General features: G+C 30.4%; 1 protein-coding gene across 1 annotated transcript in view; it reads right to left on the bottom strand.

The window, feature by feature from the left end:
• LOC106465766 (tight junction protein ZO-1-like) overlaps positions 1-21636 on the bottom strand; it is an 82208-nt gene that overhangs the window by 7830 nt on the left and 52742 nt on the right. Inside the window, exons 20-30 of the mRNA XM_022393704.1 lie at positions 19366-19576; positions 18727-18824; positions 18042-18272; positions 14692-14767; positions 13923-14021; positions 12314-12391; positions 8359-8420; positions 7088-7242; positions 4637-4696; positions 3441-4034; positions 2968-3179 (exon numbers count right to left, since the gene is read on the bottom strand). Coding sequence (XP_022249412.1) covers positions 2968-3179; positions 3441-4034; positions 4637-4696; positions 7088-7242; positions 8359-8420; positions 12314-12391; positions 13923-14021; positions 14692-14767; positions 18042-18272; positions 18727-18824; positions 19366-19576 — 1876 coding nt within the window. The remainder of the gene's footprint in view (positions 1-2967; positions 3180-3440; positions 4035-4636; positions 4697-7087; positions 7243-8358; positions 8421-12313; positions 12392-13922; positions 14022-14691; positions 14768-18041; positions 18273-18726; positions 18825-19365; positions 19577-21636) is intronic.

Raw genomic sequence — 21636 nt, forward strand, 5'->3', positions numbered from 1 at the left:
GTATAGTGCCAAGAGGAAACAGTACAAACATCTACATTAAAAACCATAACCTACAACAGTGTATAGTGCCAAGAGGAAACAGTACAAACATCTACATTAAAAACCATAACCTACAACAGTATATAGTGCCAAGAGGAAACAGTACAAACATCTACATTAAAACCATAACCTACAACATTGTATAGTGCCAAGAGGAAACAGTACAAACATCTACATTAAAGACCATAACCTACAATAGTGTATAGTGCCAAGAGGAAACAGTACAAACATCTACATTAAAGACCATAACCTACAACAGTGTATATTGCCAAGAGGAACCTACAACAGTATACAGTGCCTAGAGGAAACAGTACAAACATCTACATTAAAAACCATAACCTACAACAGTATATAGTGCCAAGAGGAAACAGTACAAACATCTACATTAAAAACCATAACCTACAACAGTATATAGTGCCAATAGGGAATGTGATGATGTATCAAGGTTAAGATCCAGTAGAAGTAACACATGACAGATGGTGTCTGGCTTATGGGCTATAATCATGTGAGGATACAAATTTCTTTTGTAAAGAAGAAAACTTTACAGAAAGTTATTTAGAGAGGGTGGGATGAGTTGGTGGAATTAGATATATTCCATGGTACAAACCAGGAGTCATTAGCTCAAGGTCATAGCAGGGGTAAACTATTATCTGTTCCAACTTATTTCACTGCCTTTAAACCAGATTTGTCTGCTACGCTATTATATTTTCTTTATTTTGGGGGCAAATGTAGCTGTAGACCAAAAAATAAAAAGGATGTTCTATGTTAATGTCCAAAATCTATTTACTTATCAAATTTAACCTGGGCATACAACCTCCATAGTCAGTTTAGCTAAATTTACACTTAATCTTGATAAAAATAAGTCTTATTTCTCATTCTATAGAGAGATTAAACTCTTTGATTTAAAATTATTCATATGAGATAAGAACATAAATTTTTCCACTGCATTTTTACATCTTTTTATTCAAAGTTTAAGCTATCTAAATAAGCTCAATAAATCAAACGTTTTATTGAAGTTATACCAACTTTCGAATATTGATTTTACCCAGACATATTAATCCAACTTATTTTAAAAAAAGTCTTTACAGAGCTATGATTCTGCAGTTGATGATACAAAAAATTACTTAACAGAGATAGAAAGAAACAGATGATTAACAATTCCAAATATTATAAAAACATTAATTAAGATCCTACACAGTGCTACAGGAAAAAAAAGATGTAATACACTTTACACAATTATTCTAAAGAATGAGATAATCATAGAAAACCTTGTATTGCAGAGATATATGATCCATATAAAACACATATGGTTAAAACCTATGATGACCTTTTCTGTTTGTTTGTTGTTTAGCATAAAACTCATTATGAGTGATCTGTGCTTTGCTCACAGCAGGTACTGAAACCCAAGTTTTAGCATTGTAGTCCCTCAGACTTACCATTGAGCCAGTGGGGACACTTTTTGTTTTTGTAATGTTACTGAGGGTACAATATTTTTACAATTTGAGTTAACAGTTTGGAAAGTTTTGAATACTTTATTAGACAGTTAAATATCTTTCTTCCTTGAACTTCACATATAATGTAGGTAAACCAGTTAATGTAACTGTGGAGATTACAGTTTATAGAAAATTCAATGGGAGATAAAAATATAATTCTCTGTCCTTAAAATGATAAAGAGTATACATGTAGACTGAGAAGATAAAAGTATACCTTTAAGAGTAAAAATATTTTGCCCATGCTCAGAAATACAATTAAGAATTTTTTTTAGCAATGTGAGAAATTTCATAGTCTTTAATAATGATAAATACCCTCACAGTTTTCTGATCAAAATTGTAACCAAGGTATTACTTATGACAAAGCAAGAATTAGCAGCAGGTTTCTACTTACAATACACTTTACTTACTTAGTTTAATAAACTAATAACCCACGAGATTTTTTAACTGATCACTCTGGCTGTCAGATGATCACACACCTTAGTGATGGATTTTACTTGTTTTAACTTTTTTTAATAAAATAAAGATTCATATCCTTACAAGTTCAAACCTGTGAAACCTACCAAACACATTATTCATCGAACAACAAATGAAACTATTTATATTTATGGTTTTTAAGCATTTTTTCCCTACTTGTCATGTTTGTGTCTGTAAAATTTAGCTGATATCAAATATAATTGTGTTAAACCTGCCAAGGAGATTACTTTTGAAATACTTTCCTGCTGCTGCTACAAACAAGTTTCAAAAAGTTGGCACCAAAGTTGTTATTCTTTGTTTTGATCATTGCAACAGATGCAGTAGCCCAACTATTACGTCTCAAATTAATGTATTTATAGATGTTGTTTCTTTTTATAATTATCCAACACATGGCCTGCACTCTGACACAACTCTAAATTTTGGTCACAGTTATCTCTCTTTATTATTATTTACTGTTTATGATAAATATCTTCCCACAAAAATGTTATATTCCTTTTTTTTGGTATTTCTGCTCAGTTTTGTGTTTATTTATTTTTTACTTACGAATAATATACCTTATCAGCTATGTATTTTTATGCCTATTCAATTGATGATTCATCCTTTGGTTATTTTGTACAAGGCAACTACGTTTACTAAGTTTCTTTACTTGCCAACTGCTAGACATTGTACTATAGGGACCAGGAGTGTTGTGCTGATGGTATTTTAAAGGAAACAGATTGAAAATGAGTATTTTATATATAATAATATTTTGATGATGGTGTACCTCAAAGTTATATAATTCTAAACAAGAAAACACAAACATTTACTTTTTAAACTACCAACAAACTAAGATCCAGAAGATGTTGGCAATCATTTTAACTATTTTTTGTTGTGAAAACTCACCCTGGAATGTGGTTTTACAAAGCTCAAGGTCTTACAAAAAGGCTCAGATTTCAACTTTAAATGTGCAACTCCAACAAACCTTTATCTTTGTCCAGAGGAGGAAGCATGCTTGTATCTTGGCAAACTTTGAAGTAAATCTCCTGATCACTTCCTTGAGGCAGTGCTCCTGGTGGAATAACAATCTGGACTCCTGTTTCTTCTGATGTAAGAGTTCCTCCAATGTGGTTGAATGTCCCATGTGCTGTAGCAACAACTCTGTGACTGCTATCTGTGGAACCAGAGGACAGTTGCCTATTGACGAAAGCAGATTCATATACTTTAAATAAAATTATTGTGGCAGAGAGATGAAGAACCAATAGAAACACATAAGGAGGAGCTCTGGATTAACTAGAAAGAATGTTAGTGTAGATGGCATGCTTCTCCAAGTTTCCAAAAGTGTCAAGTTATATTAAATGTCAGTAAAGTAGTGAAGTATTTCATTAATTTTTTTAAACATTTAACAATCAATAAGTTGTAATGATACCACCTTTAAAAGTAATAGCTTTTACATACCTTGAGGGTTCAGATGATGGAAAATTGTCTTGCTCATGAGACAAAGAATCTGGTTTTTTGTACAGTTCAAATGCACTACCATGATTTTCTGTATGAGAAAGATCCAGAAAACCAGGAGGTGGAGGTGGAGGTGAAGAGTCATACTGATCTTTAGTTTCTGATTTATAAGAGTCAAATGGAATATTCTGGTATGATCCATTCATAAAAATGGAAGATGGTTCATTTATTCTAGTTTTCCCTGCTTTTGTGTAAGACTGTAAGCCATTACTATAATTACAATTTGTATAAGTTCCTCCTCTTGAATCAAATTCTATATTAGTTTTCTCTTCCTCTCTTTTACTTAGTAGTGAAACAGGTTTTTCCCGTATGAATCTAAGAGGTGGTAGAGGGGTGTGAGAATGTTCTGAGTCTGAATAATGAGGATAAATCCCTTGTGGTGGTTTATAAGCTGATTGATCTGGATTGTTGTATTTCCTGTAGTAAAAATTATCCTGATAGTTTTTATTTCTTATTCCATCTGTCAGAGGGTCATCTTGCCTCCATGGTATGTTCTGATAATTATTAGGAGGAATTGCCCTGCTACTAGTGGGCGCCCTGCAGGAAAATATATTGTTACTTTTCCAGCATAGTTGCAAGAAGCAAAATATAATGCTGTACCACACTTTTTAAATAAATTCTTTCAAAATTAATCAGATGGCCTGTATATTATATGGAAGTAAATTTAAATTACAACAAAAGAATAAATCCGCAAATGTTAATATTTTCTATAAAATTGTAAACCAACATTTATGAATAAAAGATAAGTTCTTATATATAAATCCCTGAAGAAGTCATGTGGGTACAAAAATGAGATAAATCACAAAATACAAAACCAAATAACTCAAGCATTTTGAAAGCACTCAGATTAATGGATTTCTTATTTGTGGTTCATATAAAAGTAATTATTACACAAGTTGATATATTTTAGACTTCTTAAAAGAAAACTAATCTTTGACGTATGGCCTAACTCCATCTATTAGAAATTGTCATTAACAAAAAAATAAGATAAATCTGAGAAGATCCTACAAATGTCTGAAGGATGAATAAAGAAGAAGCAAAATACTTTGTAATGATTTTGAGTATTTATGCTGGAATCTGATGATTTTTAAAGCTATATATAAAACATGATTAGCATTTTGGGGTTCATCTGACCTTACCTAGAGCCAAAATGCATGGGTTTAGGAGGTGGAGAAGGTGGCTGGTTTTCTTCTGATGAACTAAAATATAAAAAAATCTTGATATAAAATGGATAATATATATTTCTTGTGTAAGACTGAAAGAGCCAGATGAAATGATGTAAGAGCTGTCTTTCAAAAAGTAATTGATAAAGATAATAAAGAGTAATATATATAAAAATAACAAAATTATATAATATTGGTGAAGGTGATAATTGCTTCAAAAAGAAAAACAGATATATAGGTCAAGGTGGTGACAATATAGTACAGAATAACACAGAAAACTTAGAAAATGTATAGTAAAATAAGATATTAGATAAAAAGATTTGTGTTTAATGATTAAAACAATAACAATATAATATAGGAGAATTATAGAGAGACAGTTTGTATTTTTAACATGCCTCCAAGCAAAAATGTTAGAACCAGCAATATACAATAATAATAACTCATATCTAAATATTTCCTGTGGAAGTTTCACAATACAAATTCATAATAATGATAACATATTTCTTGTGGAACATCATAGTACAAATAAACAATAATAACAAGTATTAGTTAAATATTTTCTGTGAAAATATCATAATGCATATACAGTTCAATATTTAAACTAAAATACAGTTTTATTAATCTGTTAACAATAAAATAAATGAACCATATTTTATATATTTATTAATTTTGTTTATGTGATTATTAGTATTATTTCCAATCAATTCTTGATAAGAAAAAATTCCATACACCTTTTTTCTGGAAAGTATTTTATCTCCAAACTTTAATTTAAAAACTATAATTTTCTTTCACACTTATTATATGGGGTGTTTTTTTATTATCTATGATGGTCTATTATTTTGTTTCCATGTTCTACAAATTTCATTTTTGTTCATAACCAAGTTATTGGAGCAAAAGAAGCCCACAGCAGTAGATGCAGTAACTTTGCTGGAACCACAGCACCTTGTTGTGTTGACTTCATATTACAGTAACCCACAATAAATGGGGCCACATCCATAAAAGTCATACACAGTTTGTGCTAACTTAGCTAATGATGTGGATGGAGAGATGTCTTGGTTCACAGAATGACAGAAGAAATGTTTGCTACAGGTGAAGATAATTTGGTTATTTCTGCCATAGGTGTCCTTTCCCAATGCTTATACAGGAGTCCAAATATCTTCCAAATAGACCAAGTAATCAGCAATAGGCTCAAGGAAAAAAACAGGTGTGGATGCTAAGTTAAACAATATTTTCCTTGCAAATAGTGAATGTAAAACTTCAATGCTACATCACTGGTATTACTATATGTAGTAGGTTTGATAAAGTAACTTATCTAATTTTTTATGGGGTAGCTGTATTGTATCATACTTCACCTTATGTATAGAGGACTGTGTTGTGATTTTTACACTGGAACAGAGACACTTCTGGATTCTTGTGATTTATTTTCCTTTTGGTCAGCTACAGAAAGATGGTGATTTGTGAATGCAACTTTGGCAGTCTCAGAAAAATTGTTTTCAATCTATCAGGAAAGCATACTCATGTCTAAAAGAGCCAATATTCTGTAGTAAAGTTTGTTTGTCTTACTTTGCTCTGCTACCAACCTTGCATCTAATTGTTTGTGTTTATCCAGATCAGTCTAATCATTCATCAATGAAACTTCATTTTTACTTTCTTTAATGAAATACACTTTTTTCTCTTATTCTTTTGTATATTTGTTATTTTATTATACTTCATCTAGTAATAGTCCTTTCCAATAAACAATCACCTTTTTCATCTTCAGTTCATCTCCTTCATGGTTAAAGTATTTATTTAATAAACAATCACCTTTTTCATTATCAGTTCATCTCCTTCATGGTTAAAGTGTATATATCAAACTGTGTCTTATCAAGTATTAGTACTGTACTGTACTACTGTACTTTTAGATGATGCACATAAGTAAAAGCATGGGTCTTTGTGATGAGTATTAGCTTGCAATAAATATTATGATCCAAAATAAATTTGATTACAAATTGAATGAACGAATGAATTATTTCTGTGAAACGAGAGTGCATTATAACAATAAAACTTTCACAAAGTAAACTGAAAGCAAAACAAAATTTAAAATCACATATTAATAATTATTCTTTACAGAAATAGCTTGAGCAACTTAAACATACAAAGCAACCATTTTCATGCGAGTCAATAGATTTCTTATGAGAGTTTTATCTTTCTTGGAGAGGGGGTTAGAAGTTCTGAATGGAGATCATTGCATTACTTGGGAGAGTTTTATTTTTCTCTGAGAGGGTTTAGTGTATTACAGAAGATATGATTTAATATATGGTTGTGTTTGCTAAAGTGAAGAAGTACCATGTGACTCAAGGTACACACCTGGTTTTCTAATTGTATATTTACTACTTTAAGGAATCAAAACTTTGTGATAAAGAACATAAAAGTCAAACTCAGGCTTACTTAATTCTGGAATGAAGTTGGTGTGTAGAAAGATCAATGTTTCCATGTCTGGCAGTAGGATGTGCAGTGTCTTTGGTGAAATGATGAAGATCATGTAAGGCCCTGACATTCTGGCTAGTAGTCAGAGTAAATCTTTCAGGTGATCTACCGTATTGCTTAAAAATAAAAAATTATATTAAATTCATAAATTTAAGTTGAATAAAATCAAAATCATGATACCACTTATGAAACCATAACAGGAATTAGAATTTATTATTATTATTACTAAGTTTAATTTATATTCCTGCAATTAGAAGTACAACTTGATATTGTGCAATGGCATAGATTATATATTGTCATTATTTTATATCTGTGGAACAAATATTAATTATTTCAAGAACTTCATTTAATATTTCATTTGGAGGCTTCGTATTTCAGTTATACACAGCACCTTGAAAAATCTAAAACCGATCATAAGACCAAGTAACTCAACAAAGGCAACTACACACACTATCATGTCATAAACACACTTTGAAAATAATCATTTGGACTCCATTTATACATAAACACACTGGTGAAATGACTAAATTATATTGGTTGTATAAGTTTTTGGTGTGTATAATGATGTATAATAAACATAGTGATGAAGTGGATGAATTATAATTGTTGTGCATAGTGATGAATATATAAACACACTGGTGAAGTACATAAATTATATCATTATTCAAGTTCGTATAATGCATAGTTATTTGACAAAGGCATTTACACTTTGGTTAAAATTCGTTTTTATCAAATGTTAAACAGATTAATTCTACATTCAAAACATCAAATAACAGGAGATTTTGTTTCTTTATTTAAGAGCAAAGCCACATTGGGTTATTTGGTGTGTCCACTGAGAAGAATCAAACCATGGATTTTATTGTTTTAAGTCCATAAACTTTTCACTGGTGGACTAACAGGAAAATTAAATGTATTCTTTAGGGTTATTTGGTGTATCCACTGAGAAGAATCAAACCATGGATTTTATTGTTTTAAGTCCATAAACTTTTCACTGGTGGACTAACAGGAAAATTAAATGTATTCTTTAGGGTTTTATGCTTTTTAATAATCAGAGATAAGCATAAAGCATTCTGCTCTGATTGGGGCATGAACAAAATTGATGGTTCGCACTAGTGCTATGAGACCAATGTTCTTAATGGCACTTAAGTCAAATGCAGTCAATTTCCACTTAGTTCATTATATATAAGATATTAAAAGAAAAATTCTTCCTTATGATTTAAAAATAACCTTACTGATGTCATTTTGGATCTGTCCACTGAAACAACAGGTGAGTCTCTGTATTCAGTTCTTCTTCCTAGAAATAACACCAATAACAAAAAAAAAGGAATTAGATGAAAATGTCTTAAATACTCAAAGTAAAAAGGTTAAAGAAAAATATAATCCAATATAATTGCTGACTCAAGAATATTCACTACTTCTTTTCATTCAATTTCATTACAAGATTAAGTGTGTTAGTGTAAAGCATTACTTTGGTCATGTCTTCTCTGATGTTTCAAAATCTCAAGCTACCTAAATACTAGTAGCTTTATATATATCTGATAATTACCAAATGAAATTATAGATATATATTTTTACCTTAGTATCAGACAATTTAAAAATTTTTTTATTTATTATACCTTCTATTTGTAGTTTCAAGATTAACATTATGCACACAGCAATAGTGTTATAGGAAATACACTACAAAAGTAGCAGCATTATGTGCAGAGTAAAAGTATTTTATGAAAATACACTTCAAAAGTATCAACTTTATGGTCACAATCAAAGTGTTATGTAAATACACTGCAGAAGTACCAATGTTAATAAATATAGTTTTAAAAATACACAATGAAGATTAATTTCTTATTCACTGTATTGAGCTATAATGAAAACATAATTAGATCATCAATTTCTGTGTAATCAAAAAAAAAATTATTACTTTAAAGAGTTTTAATCAAAAATCAGCTTTGTGTAATTTAACCATTACATATTTTTATTAAGATCTTCTGATCAAAAGCAAGTCAATTATATAGCTCAGAACAGAATAAATTAAATAGTAACTCATACATTATTGAAGATAATCTTTTATAGCAAACTGACAAGAAACACTATTTGATATTGTGGTAGTTTGAGTTAGTAAAAAATGCCAGTGGGTTAACCCTCCAGCTAAGTTAATATAACATAATGTTTTGGGACAACATGGGACCTATTGGTCCATCTCAGCTGTTCCATCCTCTAAACTAAATTAAAATAATTAACAAAAAAAAATTTAAAGCCAGTGCTTATCATCATATACTTATCAAGCTTTTCCTTAAACTCACTTAAATTTACTGCCTCTACAGCATCTGAAGGCAACCCATTCCAAAGGCCAACCACCCTGTTATAAAATTGAAACTGTCTTAGCTGAAGATGACTCCTACCTTGCCAAAAGTTATATTTTTGTACCCTAATCCTACTATTCTCACTGTTAGATAAGAAAAAGAATGATGCATCAACACCATCAATTCCCTTCACAATCTTAAACACCTCACTCAGATCCCCCTAACTCTACTTTTTTTCAAGAGAAAACAATTTGAGAGATTTCAGTCTCTCCTCATATGACAACTCCTCCATACCAGGCATCATTATAGTAACCCTTCTCTGAATCCTTTCCAACAATTCAAAGACTGAACACAATAATCCAAATGTGGCCTAATCAGTGACCTGTACAATGAAATTATAACATGTTTAGACTTGTATTCAATATTTCTGTACATACAATCTAAAATCCTCTTTGCCTTACTACTAGCAACAGTTCACTGCTTAGATGGTTTTAGAGACTGATCGACTTTACACCAAGATTCCTTTCCTTCATAATACTGTTAAGGTTATTCCCATCCACATTATATTTATAATTGAAATTATGATAACCCACATGCATTATCTTGTAATTATTATAATTAAAACCCATCTGCCATTTATTTGACCAACTTTTTTAAATCAGCGGCGTCCTCTTCACAGCTAGCAACACCCAAGACCTTAATATCATCTGCAAATTTAAGTAATTTATTGACTATTCCTTCATCATTGATGTAAATGAAAAAGAACAAAGATCCTAAGACTGAGCCCTGAGGCCCCCCACTTGTAACATAAATACAGTTTGACTGAACTCCATTTGTAACAACCCTCTGCATTCTTCCATCCAGCCACTCTTCTATCCAATTTGCTAACTTATCCTCCACACCTATAGAGATATTTTCAAAAGCCTTTTATGTGGCACCTTGTCAAATGCTTTCTGACAATCCAGATACACCAAATCTACAACCTTATCCTCATCTACATAAGCAGTAACCTTTTCAAAGAATGTCAAAAGATTTGTAAGGCAAGATTTTTCCTTTAGTGAAACCATGCTGACTATCCAAAAAAAATTCTAAACCAGTGGGTTAACCCTCCAGTTAAGTCAGTAAAAAAAACTAGTGTGTTAACCCTCCAGGTAAGTTAATAAGCAGTTCTAGTGGGTTAACCCACCAGGTAAGTTAGTAATGACTACAAGTGGGTTAACCATCCAAATAAGTTAGTAAAAAATACTAGTGAGTTAACTCTCCAGCTAAGTTAGTAACAAGTATTAGTGGGTTAACCCTCCAGCTAAATTAGTTAAAAATAGGAGTGAGTTAACCCTTCAGGTAAGTTAGTGAAAAAAATACTATTGGGCTAATTCTCCAGCTAAGTTAGTAAACAATTCCAGTGGGTTAATCCTCCATCTAAGTTAGTAAATATACCAATTGGTTAACCCTCCAGGTATGTTAGTAAAGAAATTTCAGTGGGTTAACCCTCTGGGTATGTCAGTAAAAATACTAGTGGGTTAACCATCTAGCTACGTTAGTAATAATAACAGTGGTTTAACCCTCCAGGTAAGTTAGTAAAAAAATACCAGTGGGTTAACCCTCTGGGTATGTCAGTAAAAATACTAGTGGGTTAACCATCTAGCTAAGTTAGTAAAACATATTAGTGGGTTAACCCGCTAGCTAAGTCAGTAAAAATACTAGTGGATTAACCTTCTAGCTAAGTTAGTAAACAATTCCAGTGGGTTATACCTCCAGGTAAGTTAGTAAAACATATTAGTTGGTTAACCCTCTAGCTAAGTTAGTGAAAATACTAGTGGGTTAACCTTCTAGCTAAGTTAGTAAACAATTCCAGTGGGTTATACCTCCAGATAAGTTAGTAAAAAGGACCAGAGGGTTAACCCTCCAGGTAAGTTAGTAAAAAAATACTAGTGGTTTAACTCTCCAGCTAATTTAGTAAAAAATACAAGTGAGTTAACCCTCCAGGTATGTTAGTAAGAAATACTAGTGGGTTAACTCTCCAGCTAAGTTAGTAAAAATACTAGTTAGTTAACCTTTCAGCTAAGTTAGTAAAACATACTAGAGGGTTAACCCTCTAGCTAAGTTAGTAAAAATACTAGTGGGTTAACCTTCTAGTTAAGTTAGTAAAACTACTAGTTGGTTAACCTTCCAGCTATATTAGTAAAACATACTAGTGAGTTAACCCTCTAGCTAAGTTAGTAAAAATACTAGTGGGTTAACCTTCTAGTTAAGTTAGTAAAAATACCAGTTGGTTAAAATGCCAGTGAGATTAAATTCTCCAGCTAAGTTAGTAAAAAATACTAGTGGGTTAACCCTCCAGCTAAGTTAGTAAAAATACTAATGAGTTAACTCTCCAGCTAAGTTAGTAAAAATACCAGTAAGTTAATCCTCCAGCTAAGTTAGTAAAAAATAATACAAGTGGGTTAACCCTGCAGGTAAGTTAGTAAAAAAATACTATTGGGTTAACTCTCCAGGTAAGTTAGTAAAAAATACCAGTGAGTTAACCCTCCAGGCAAGTTAGTAAGAAATACCAGTGGGTTAACCCTCCAGGTAAATTAATAAAACAATAATAATGGATTAACTCTCCAACTAAGTTAGTAAAAAATATTAGTGGGTTAAATCTACAGGTAAGTTAGTAAAATACTCACTTGAAGTGCAAGTTCAAATCATATAAATTACCACCACAAGACTCAATGTAGCAGAAACTTAAATCTATAATGATTAGAATGTATTGAACTATCAAGTGGTTACCTTCTCTGTTAACAATATTTTTGGCACTACTTCAAACACAGTTTCACAAGTTTTATTCAGCTTATAAAACTTAGGTTAGTCCTAATTTCATATACCAAGCAAACTATTTAAAATTTACCCATGCTTGCATTCATTTGAGGTTTATTGTTTCTGTCTATTTCTGGTGGTGGCTTTGGCTCAGGCAGTATGTCTTTAGCTAGGCAAGACCAAAACAAGGAATCTTATTTGTTATTTATTTATTTCCTAAACGTGGTTTCAATAACATAAAAAACAACAACAACAAATGTTCATGTGGAAAATTAAAAAAATCTGTTTGATTCTCTGAAATTATATAATAGGACAGACTATCACTTACATAATATGTGCTTAGCTAGAAGCATTCAGCAACATCATGGTCTGAATCTAGAATCTACAGCTGAGAATGCTAACCACTAAATGGTTATATAATGGTTAAATGCAACCAGTGAGTAGATGTTTCTGATGTTCCTATAGCATGATATGTGTAGATTGGGCCTATTTTTTAATGAATTGAATAAAATGCAACCAGTGAGTAAATGTTTCCTGATGTTGCGACCGTAGGATATGTGTAGATTGAGCCTATATTTTATTATGTGGGTAAAATACAATCACTGAGTAGGTGTTTCCTAATGTTGCTACAGAAATATATGTGTATATTGGGCCTGTTTTATATTATGTGGATAAAATGCAGTCAGTGAGTGGGTGTTTCCTGATGTTGCTTCAGAAAGATATATATAGATTGGGCCTGTTTTATATTATGTGGATAAAATGCAGTCAGTGAGTGGGTGTTTCCTGATGTTGCTTCAGAAAGATATATATAGATTGGGCCTGTTTTATATTATGTGGATAAAATGCAGTCAGTGAGTAGGTATTTCCTGATATTGCTACAGAAAGATATGTTCAGATTGAGCCTGTTTTTTTATTTTAGACAGTAAAGAGAAACAGTACAACTCTATTTGCAGGGAAATTTGAAGGGAACTTTGTGACATTTCTTAGCATTTGTTTGGCCAGAAAAACACATTAAAAGTTGCTTTGGAAAAGTAGTATGTTCCTTTATTAAGAATTATTTAATGGACTTTTCAGTTTTGGTGGACACAAGTTATTTATAAACGTTTATTTGAGATCTTGAAGCTTACTATACACATAATGCAAACAATGTCCACTTGATTTTATAAAACTCATTTATTAAATTGAACTTCTTGAGTTCTTTTGTAATTACAAGATTTTTTGTTCCTGGTTATTAGTTTTTGGTAGGAATAACAGATGCATTAGTTATAAGGTCATTCTAATTATATATTGAAAATGCCTGAGCTATATATTTGAAGTTTTGTTGATATAAAAGTGAATAAAAACAGTCATTCTAATAATATTTAATCATACTTCAGAAATACAAGGGCATATAAACATCCACAAATTCATAAAACTACTAAATTAAAACAGAAAACAATTTCCGATGAAAAATAGGAAAGAGGAAACAAGTTAAATGCAGAGAGAAGCTTAGTTACCAAAACAACTTTCACAACAGAAGTCTCTTTTTATTTTATCTATTATACATTAAAATACATTTAATGGCAGTTGATCTTATGATTTAAGTTTATTATAATAAAATCATTACAGAATATTTAACAAGGCAATAGAGAAATGACAGTTTCATAACTTAAACTTCATTGAATATATTATTCTTTGTTACTTTTCTTCTAAATACTTACCTGGATAATCTTCATTTAATCTTGTTCTATATCCTTCATTTGTACCATAGAAATCTACATTAGTCCTGTGATACATCAACTCATCTGTTTCATTCTGATCTACAAGGTTAAACATTTCTTGTTTGAGAGAAGGTTTAGACAGAAGATAGTATATAATTGAAAGGTGTTGTTAATGGACTATATCCATCTAGGAAGTTTGGGATGATGTTTCAAGCTGCTAGCAGCTGAAAACATTGCTCAAAACTTCCCAAACAGTTGTAGTCCATTAACAATGCCTTCAAAGGTATATATTAATTTCTTAGTATTAAAATGTGGGTTGGGGAAAGTATGTGTGCAAGGTTTTTACAAATTCATTGAAGGTTTATTGATATAAAGTCTTTAGATAAATTTTTCAATTACACACTTTTCAAGCTATAATTTTAAAGAAAAATAAACATAAGGTAAAAGATAGATCTGGGAGAGATTGAGTTGAATAGATCTGTGAGGGCAGAAAACATATTTTGATCAGAAACAGAATAATCAATTTAATAAAGGTGGTGAATTGGTTACATGACTTGAAAGTATGCCTTACTTTTTGTAATACACAGTAAGACAGCATATCTAGTTGTGCAGCAAAGTACAAAAAATCAATCCATTTATGGTCTTTTTTACTGAATGATCAGTGAGTAAGAAAGTCATTGATTTTGAAATAAGTCAAAGAGAGCATTAGACTTTACACTAGAAACTCTACTTACTAATCCATTCTAATATAATGAAATAGTCTACACACCTGGACTCTGTTTCAAGTTCTGTACCATCTCACCAGTATCTGCATAATTAACTTGTTCTCTTGGCAAAGCTATAATCTGAATTTGTCAAAACAGTATTAAGATATACACACATTTTACAACCAGTCAGCTTCCAATATAGTTGTCATGATATAAAAAACTATTTAGTTTAGATGTTACTGATTGATTTGTTTTTGTGAGTGAATATTTTATTATTATTTAGTTTTTGTTAAAATAAGAGTTAAAAGCAGATGATTGTAGGAGGTTTTTTTAACAATTCATTGATGTTGAGACTATTGAATGTCACAAACAATATGTTGATGTTGAGAATATAGAAGACAGACAAACGATTAAGCGATAAAGATATAAATAGTATGAGACGAGGGGGGAAAGCAGCAGAAAGTCAACAACAGACAGAAAATAGCAAAAGAGAATAAAGTTGGTGTGAAGTTAAGTACCGTAGAAGTGATAGGCCTAACATTTAATATGTTAGAGTAAAACTAACAGTGGAAAAGGAGATAAGAAAAATAATTTTATTCTGTCAAAGCATGGTTCTAAAGTAAGTGAATCAGCCTGAGTGCACTTTGATAAAAGGAACAGAGGATCTTCAGACAAAAGAAGACGAAATGATTACGGTAACTTGCACCACAATTGTAAGTGAATCACAGAGAATACTAGTGTGATAGAAATAGAAAATTTGGCTTGTCAACAGAAATTCTAAAGTAATTGAATAGGCCTAAGTGGATATTTGACAAGAAGGAGAGAACTACATATATAGTATCTATGATATACCCATAATGTCTATAATGTTGAAGAATTTATTGTACAAATTATATATTATTTGAAAACTAGTAAAGTGTGTGCTGTTTATTCATCATTGAATTTATCGCTACCAAGTCACAGCACCTATTGTAGAAGAATCCTAAGCCCAACAACAACATAGCATTTATTTATAATATTAACATATATAATTAAAAGACTTTTTATTTTGACAATTGGCAAAAAGAAGAATCTATATTTTTAAATTCTGACAATAGTAATATTACATATATATACACAACTATATCAATTTATCTTATATACTAATTACTAAAAATATTTGTTTCAACAAAAGTGTGATGATTATTAGAATTATTCATTTTGCAGGATGTCATGGTGTGATCACAATATTAATGAAGGACTACTCCACTAATTCTCATAAAACAACATTACATGTACAAAAAAACAAATTTAATGCATACAAAGCTTGAAAAAAAAATGATTATGAGGTTTGAGTGTTTCAAATGTTTTATTATATAAAATAAAAACTTATCTTCAAATGCAACAGAGATAGAATTATTAATAAAATTGTAAGTTTAGTATAAAAATTTATGTAAACCTAGCTTGGTAATCTAATAAACTAAAGAAATCTAGACATTAAATGTGAAATATTCTTCAAATACATGTAATTATGAACCAGTCAATAAGTATTACATCAATTAGGTTTGTTTTTTTATTACATGATGTTTTAATTTTTTCATCAACTAAAAATATATTTTAATTCTGTTTAGAAGTTATTCTGTGCTATGCATTGAACCATAAAGAGTGTATTTTCTATTAAATTATATCCCATTAAATGTTACTTTTTAAAGTATAAAAATGAAATAAAACAAATTTAAGGCCACATTTGATAAGAAAAACAGAAGTTCAAAATGCACAACATTGCATGGCTTATTAGTAAAAGTAAACAATAATTTCATAAGCTTCTCTTCACTTAAGTATTTGGAGTAGAAATGGAACATTTTGCAAAGAAAAACTACATATTTCAAATACATATCTAAGCTTTAAAGAAGTAGAGAACCCATCATCAATTCTTGGGCTACTATAGCCTGACCAAATGGTGGGGTTTCATCATCACCTTATAAGCTATCTTTATAAAAACAGACAAACAATGGACCTGCAGATCCATATTCCAGTTACTTTATGAATTAACCAGGCCAAAATTATTGCTAAGTGTGGATTGTGTAACATCTGGAAGATTTTAAATTTTTTAAAAATTTGCTAGAATAATAGCTAATGAGTAGAGCTTCAACTGTGTGAAGACAAAATATCAGTCACTTGTCTTACTGGGATTATTTAAAATTCTTTGTCCTTCCTTTGAATAAAATTTTCGATTTTCTAGCCTCCTATTATAAAGTGAAAATATATTTCAAGTACAATACTGCAGGTCTATGAGTATGTAACCAGGATGTAAAGTCTATTGAAAGAAAGTTATCAAGACAACAAAAGATAAAAGAAAGAAGAATATAAAGAAAACTAGGAGTGAAAAAAGGAAGGCCTTTCTAATTTGAATGAAAATGCTGCACTGAAATACCTATGTTTCTGGCCAGATTTACACCAAAAATAGCAATCAACTCTTTTAGACCAATGGCAACTAGCTTGAAAGTTGTATTAAAATCAGTTTCAGTTTTTGTGCTTCTTTTGAACTATTTAGACCCAAGTGTAAACTACAAAAAAATCAGAAATAAAAAATTAGTATCATTGGATCTGGTGATGTGAAAGTTTATCAGTACATTTTAGGAATTATAGCATGATTTCAGGGTTTAAATAAAATAAAAATAAAAGTATGATTTCCATCTTCCAGACCTGATGGTTAGGATGCTTTACTTGCTAAGTGTGGGTTATGAGGTCTAAAACTCAGCATTAAACATGCTCACTCTTTCAGCCATGGGGGACCTTATAATGTGATGGTCAATTCCACTATTTGTTGGTAAATAGTAGCTCAAGAGTTGATGGTGGGTGCTGCTGATTGATTGCCTTCTCTGTCGTTGGCAGTTCAGAATTAGAAATGGCAGCAGGTAGCCTTAATTAGTAGCTTTGCCAGAAACAGTTATTTTTATAAAAACGTTTTTTGTAATATTTAAAAAAAATATTAGTGTGATTATCAGTCAATTTTCAGATGAAAACTTAAATATATGCAAATCAACGTAAAAACAAAAATATCTCAGTGGCTAAAGAAATAATGAAGATACATCCTAACATTCATTTACTTTTCTAAGTAAGTGCAGATATGCCACAACTACTAATAAATGGGCAAATAATGTGATCCAGATTCATAACAGTATAAACATTTGTGCAAGACTGTACCTGTAAGTCCATTACTGATATTCAATAAACATTGTCATTATATAAACCAATTCTGTATTACATATTTTATCAATATTTTGATCAACAAGCACTCTGATTTATTAAAACAGCAATGAAATCCATTCAAGTGTTAGTGATCTTTAAAAGTATAGGTTACCTCTTCGAGCACTTCAAGGAAGTATTTATTTGATATATGCTGTCAGATAGCTTGAAATAAATGTCTTACCTGGTGTTGCTGCTGCAAAGAAGAATACCCAGAATTGTTCTTAACAACATCTAGGGTTTCTATGCTAGGATTAGTAAAAGGCTTCACTGATCTTAGGTCTGTACTAGTGGAATATATAGTCATCTCTCCTTCAGGACAATAGTCTGTTGTTAAATCAAGATCACTCTCAGGTGACGAAGCATAGTTTAGCCGTGATGGAAGAAGAAAGTCATCTGATATGTTGCTTTCAGGCTATCATAATGAAAAATATTTATATAAGTTCATAAATTTTAATATGAAATGTTACGTAGATTACACAGTAAAATGTCTCTTGAAAGTAGCTTATCCATTCATTGCTAAAAGAATAACATATTGTATAACTTTTTTCAATCCATAATTGAGGATCATTGATAACAATTTTGGATATTATGTTCTTGACAAAAATTTTTATTTCCAATATGACTTAAAATGTTAAAGCTTAAACGTCCACACAAAAAGTATATTGTATAAAAAAAATCACATTCAGTTCAATAGAAACAATTTACTAAATTAATAATGATTAGTCATATTAGTCAAGGTAAGAAACTAAGGAATTTTTCACTTGATACCTCTTTTTGCATTTGACTGGCACGACTAAATTATTGAGCTAAGTATATTTTATGATTAGTTATGCACATTTTCTAACTGATTTCTTTAAATATTGTACCTTTGAGTCTCCAACCCAAATGAATTCCTGTTGTTGTTTCTTTATGGTTTCAAGCAATTTCTTATACCAACTGTCTGCACTTGTAACAGTGATAGTTTCTACAAACATAAGATGGACAAACATTGTTTTCATACATTTTAGAAAAATTCTGGTAAATAAGAGTGAGTAATCTAAATGAACATTCACTCATATAAAGCATAAAGTTCAAAGGATATGTTTTTTCACTAGACAACCTTGTAAAATATAGTTAATAGAATTAATTTCTTTTATTAAAAGATATTGTAAATCATATGGTTAAGAGAATTCCTTTCTTTTAAGAATACCATAAAATATAGTTCCAAAGATTAAACTATTTTACTAAACAATAATACTAACCATGTCACAAAGCATAGTTATATCATTCAAATGTATTGTTAATGTATGATAATAAATTCTGTGAGACTAATTGATCAAATATATAATGATGATAAAAATTAAAAGAACATATGAAGCTATACTATTATATGTTGATGTTATAATAAAAGTTATATTTAGTAAAATTATATATTTTGCGATAAATACAAGCCAGAAAACTTTTATGTTATGGATATCAAAGTTTATATTGCAACAGTTTTATTCTATCTAATGGCAGTTGTTCACCTGTAAACAAATGTGACCATGTCTTTTCTAGTTGCACAGCATTTTCATAAAGTTTTTTGTAATTCTTGTGGCTGGACTTTGCAAGCTTTATTTGCAGATCTTTCACCATTTGTTTACACTCAATTTTCAGAAATATCACAATAGGGTAGAACTGAGCATAATTCAGTCGATCCACAGAAATTGGAGAGATGTCCAGAATAGCATGCTTTCCCTTTAAAAATATAGATCTAATTAGTAAATTTGTCTAGAGTGGTTAGTGGTTTTTAACTAAATCTAAAATTTAGTTGACAGATGATATAAACGTTTTATTTTTATCTAACTTTATAAGAAACTTTGTAATCTACCAAATATTTCTAACTATTGCCTGCACTAATGAAATTTCATTATGTTATCCAAATTGGGATAGTAGATGATATCATCTATTCAGAACAAAATATTTGAATAATTATTAATTAATTAATGTTGACTTCAGATATTATGTTACAGTTGGGTGATCAGAAAGATAAACTCTAAAAGTGAAACAATGGAGAGAAGAAAGCATGAATTCATAGGTAAGAAGATGGTGTTGAACAATTAACCCAGATCTTGCATGTACTTAAAAACATCAGTGTGGAAAGGTAATATCATCCAATCTGAATATGACATATATATATATAATTCAAGGTTAAGGTTAGAGGGTCTAGTTTGTGAAAAGACAGGTGTAATTATTTGTAGTTGTAGTATGAAATATAGAAGGCATGGTGTTGAAGTTGAAGTACAAATATAACATTATTTGTCATAGAAAAAGCTAATTGTTCTGTGGTACAACTGCGAGGTAATTGTGATATATTCTTTAATTTTATTATTATGTTTATATTTTAATACCTCTGCCAATTAGGTTGAGCTGTCTCTAGAGTTTGTTTATGTATTATGTCAACTCACACCCTGTTAAAATTAATTATAACATTGTTCTCACATTAAGACAAAATGACTGATGCTTGGTGGCACTGAGGTCTCTGTCACATACGTCTGGTTATATATAAATGAGTATGTTACCCTACGTAAGTAAATTGATCAGATGCTTTGTAAGTAACCAATAATCTTTCCAATATTGTTGTCTGATAATAAACAAAAAACAACTGAAAGTAACTCCACTAAGGCAAATTTTAGATTAGATATTGCTTGAAACTCAGCTAATGCTTACAAGTTTTGTCAATTATAAATAATCAAAGAGTTTGAAAGTGTTGTATTACTAAGTAGATTTTGTAATAAATTATAAAGTTAAGTTCTTCTTTCTTTTCCTTACTTCTTGTGTCAAGCTTATATTATATTGAGTGCATTAGAATTAAGTGTAAAAAACTGTTACGTCTCTGTTTGTTAGTTAATTTTCCGTATAATTTCTTTCCAAAGAAACTTTAGCAATACAAGTCCTTTCTTAAATAAAACTGGTTTATTTTTTCTAGATAAAACTTTGCATTACACTTAATTTCCACAGTCAAGCTATAACAAAAGCTATAATTCACAACGAAGGACTCACGTGCTCGACTCAATCGTCAATCTCTGTCTGCAGTTCAATTACATTGTTGCTGTCAGTTCTCACCGGTTTTATATATACAAGAATACCGCATATCTAGTAACCTCCTGAGACTTCAGGAAGGGATAGGATCCTTCTAGAAGTTCATGACGTGTTACTAGCGTCACGTGACTTCCGCTGTCGTAACAAAGCAAAGACAATGTTCTTTGGCACAATGAAAGATAACATTTTTCTCAAATATTTCAGCCGATTAGTTTTTGGTAACAAAGTTATAATCATCACAGGTTTCTTTAATTGTGCCCAAAAAATTGAGTTTTTGTTTTTTATTCACTATAATAGAATAATTGAAAAGAAATTATTGAGTTAGAAGTTGGAAATTCTGTTGTGTCATTTGTAAAAGTCCATGCTCAGCATTTTCGAATTGAGATTATATTCTTTTACCTTGTGAAAGGGCTACTAAATACTGTTTTTTTTTAAGAATTGTGGTATTAATGTTTCAATCATATTATCAATCGTAGTGTAAAATAAGATATTAATTACAGAACTATGTAAAATTAACTTATGTAAAGTAAATGAATAACTGTATTAAACTGTACATAATAGATAGAAACTGAATTTTGTTACTTTTTGTGAATAAAAGGGAGAAAAATGGACACGATCACAAAAAAAGCAACTTTTATGACAAGTTTTAGCCTTTTCAAGACAAAAACAGATCTGCTCTCTCCAAAAACATGAATCTACTCGAAAACCACCAAAAC

This window comes from Limulus polyphemus, unplaced genomic scaffold (assembly GCF_000517525.1).
Source record: "Limulus polyphemus unplaced genomic scaffold, Limulus_polyphemus-2.1.2 Scaffold2046, whole genome shotgun sequence".
Taxonomy (NCBI): domain Eukaryota; kingdom Metazoa; phylum Arthropoda; class Merostomata; order Xiphosura; family Limulidae; genus Limulus; species Limulus polyphemus.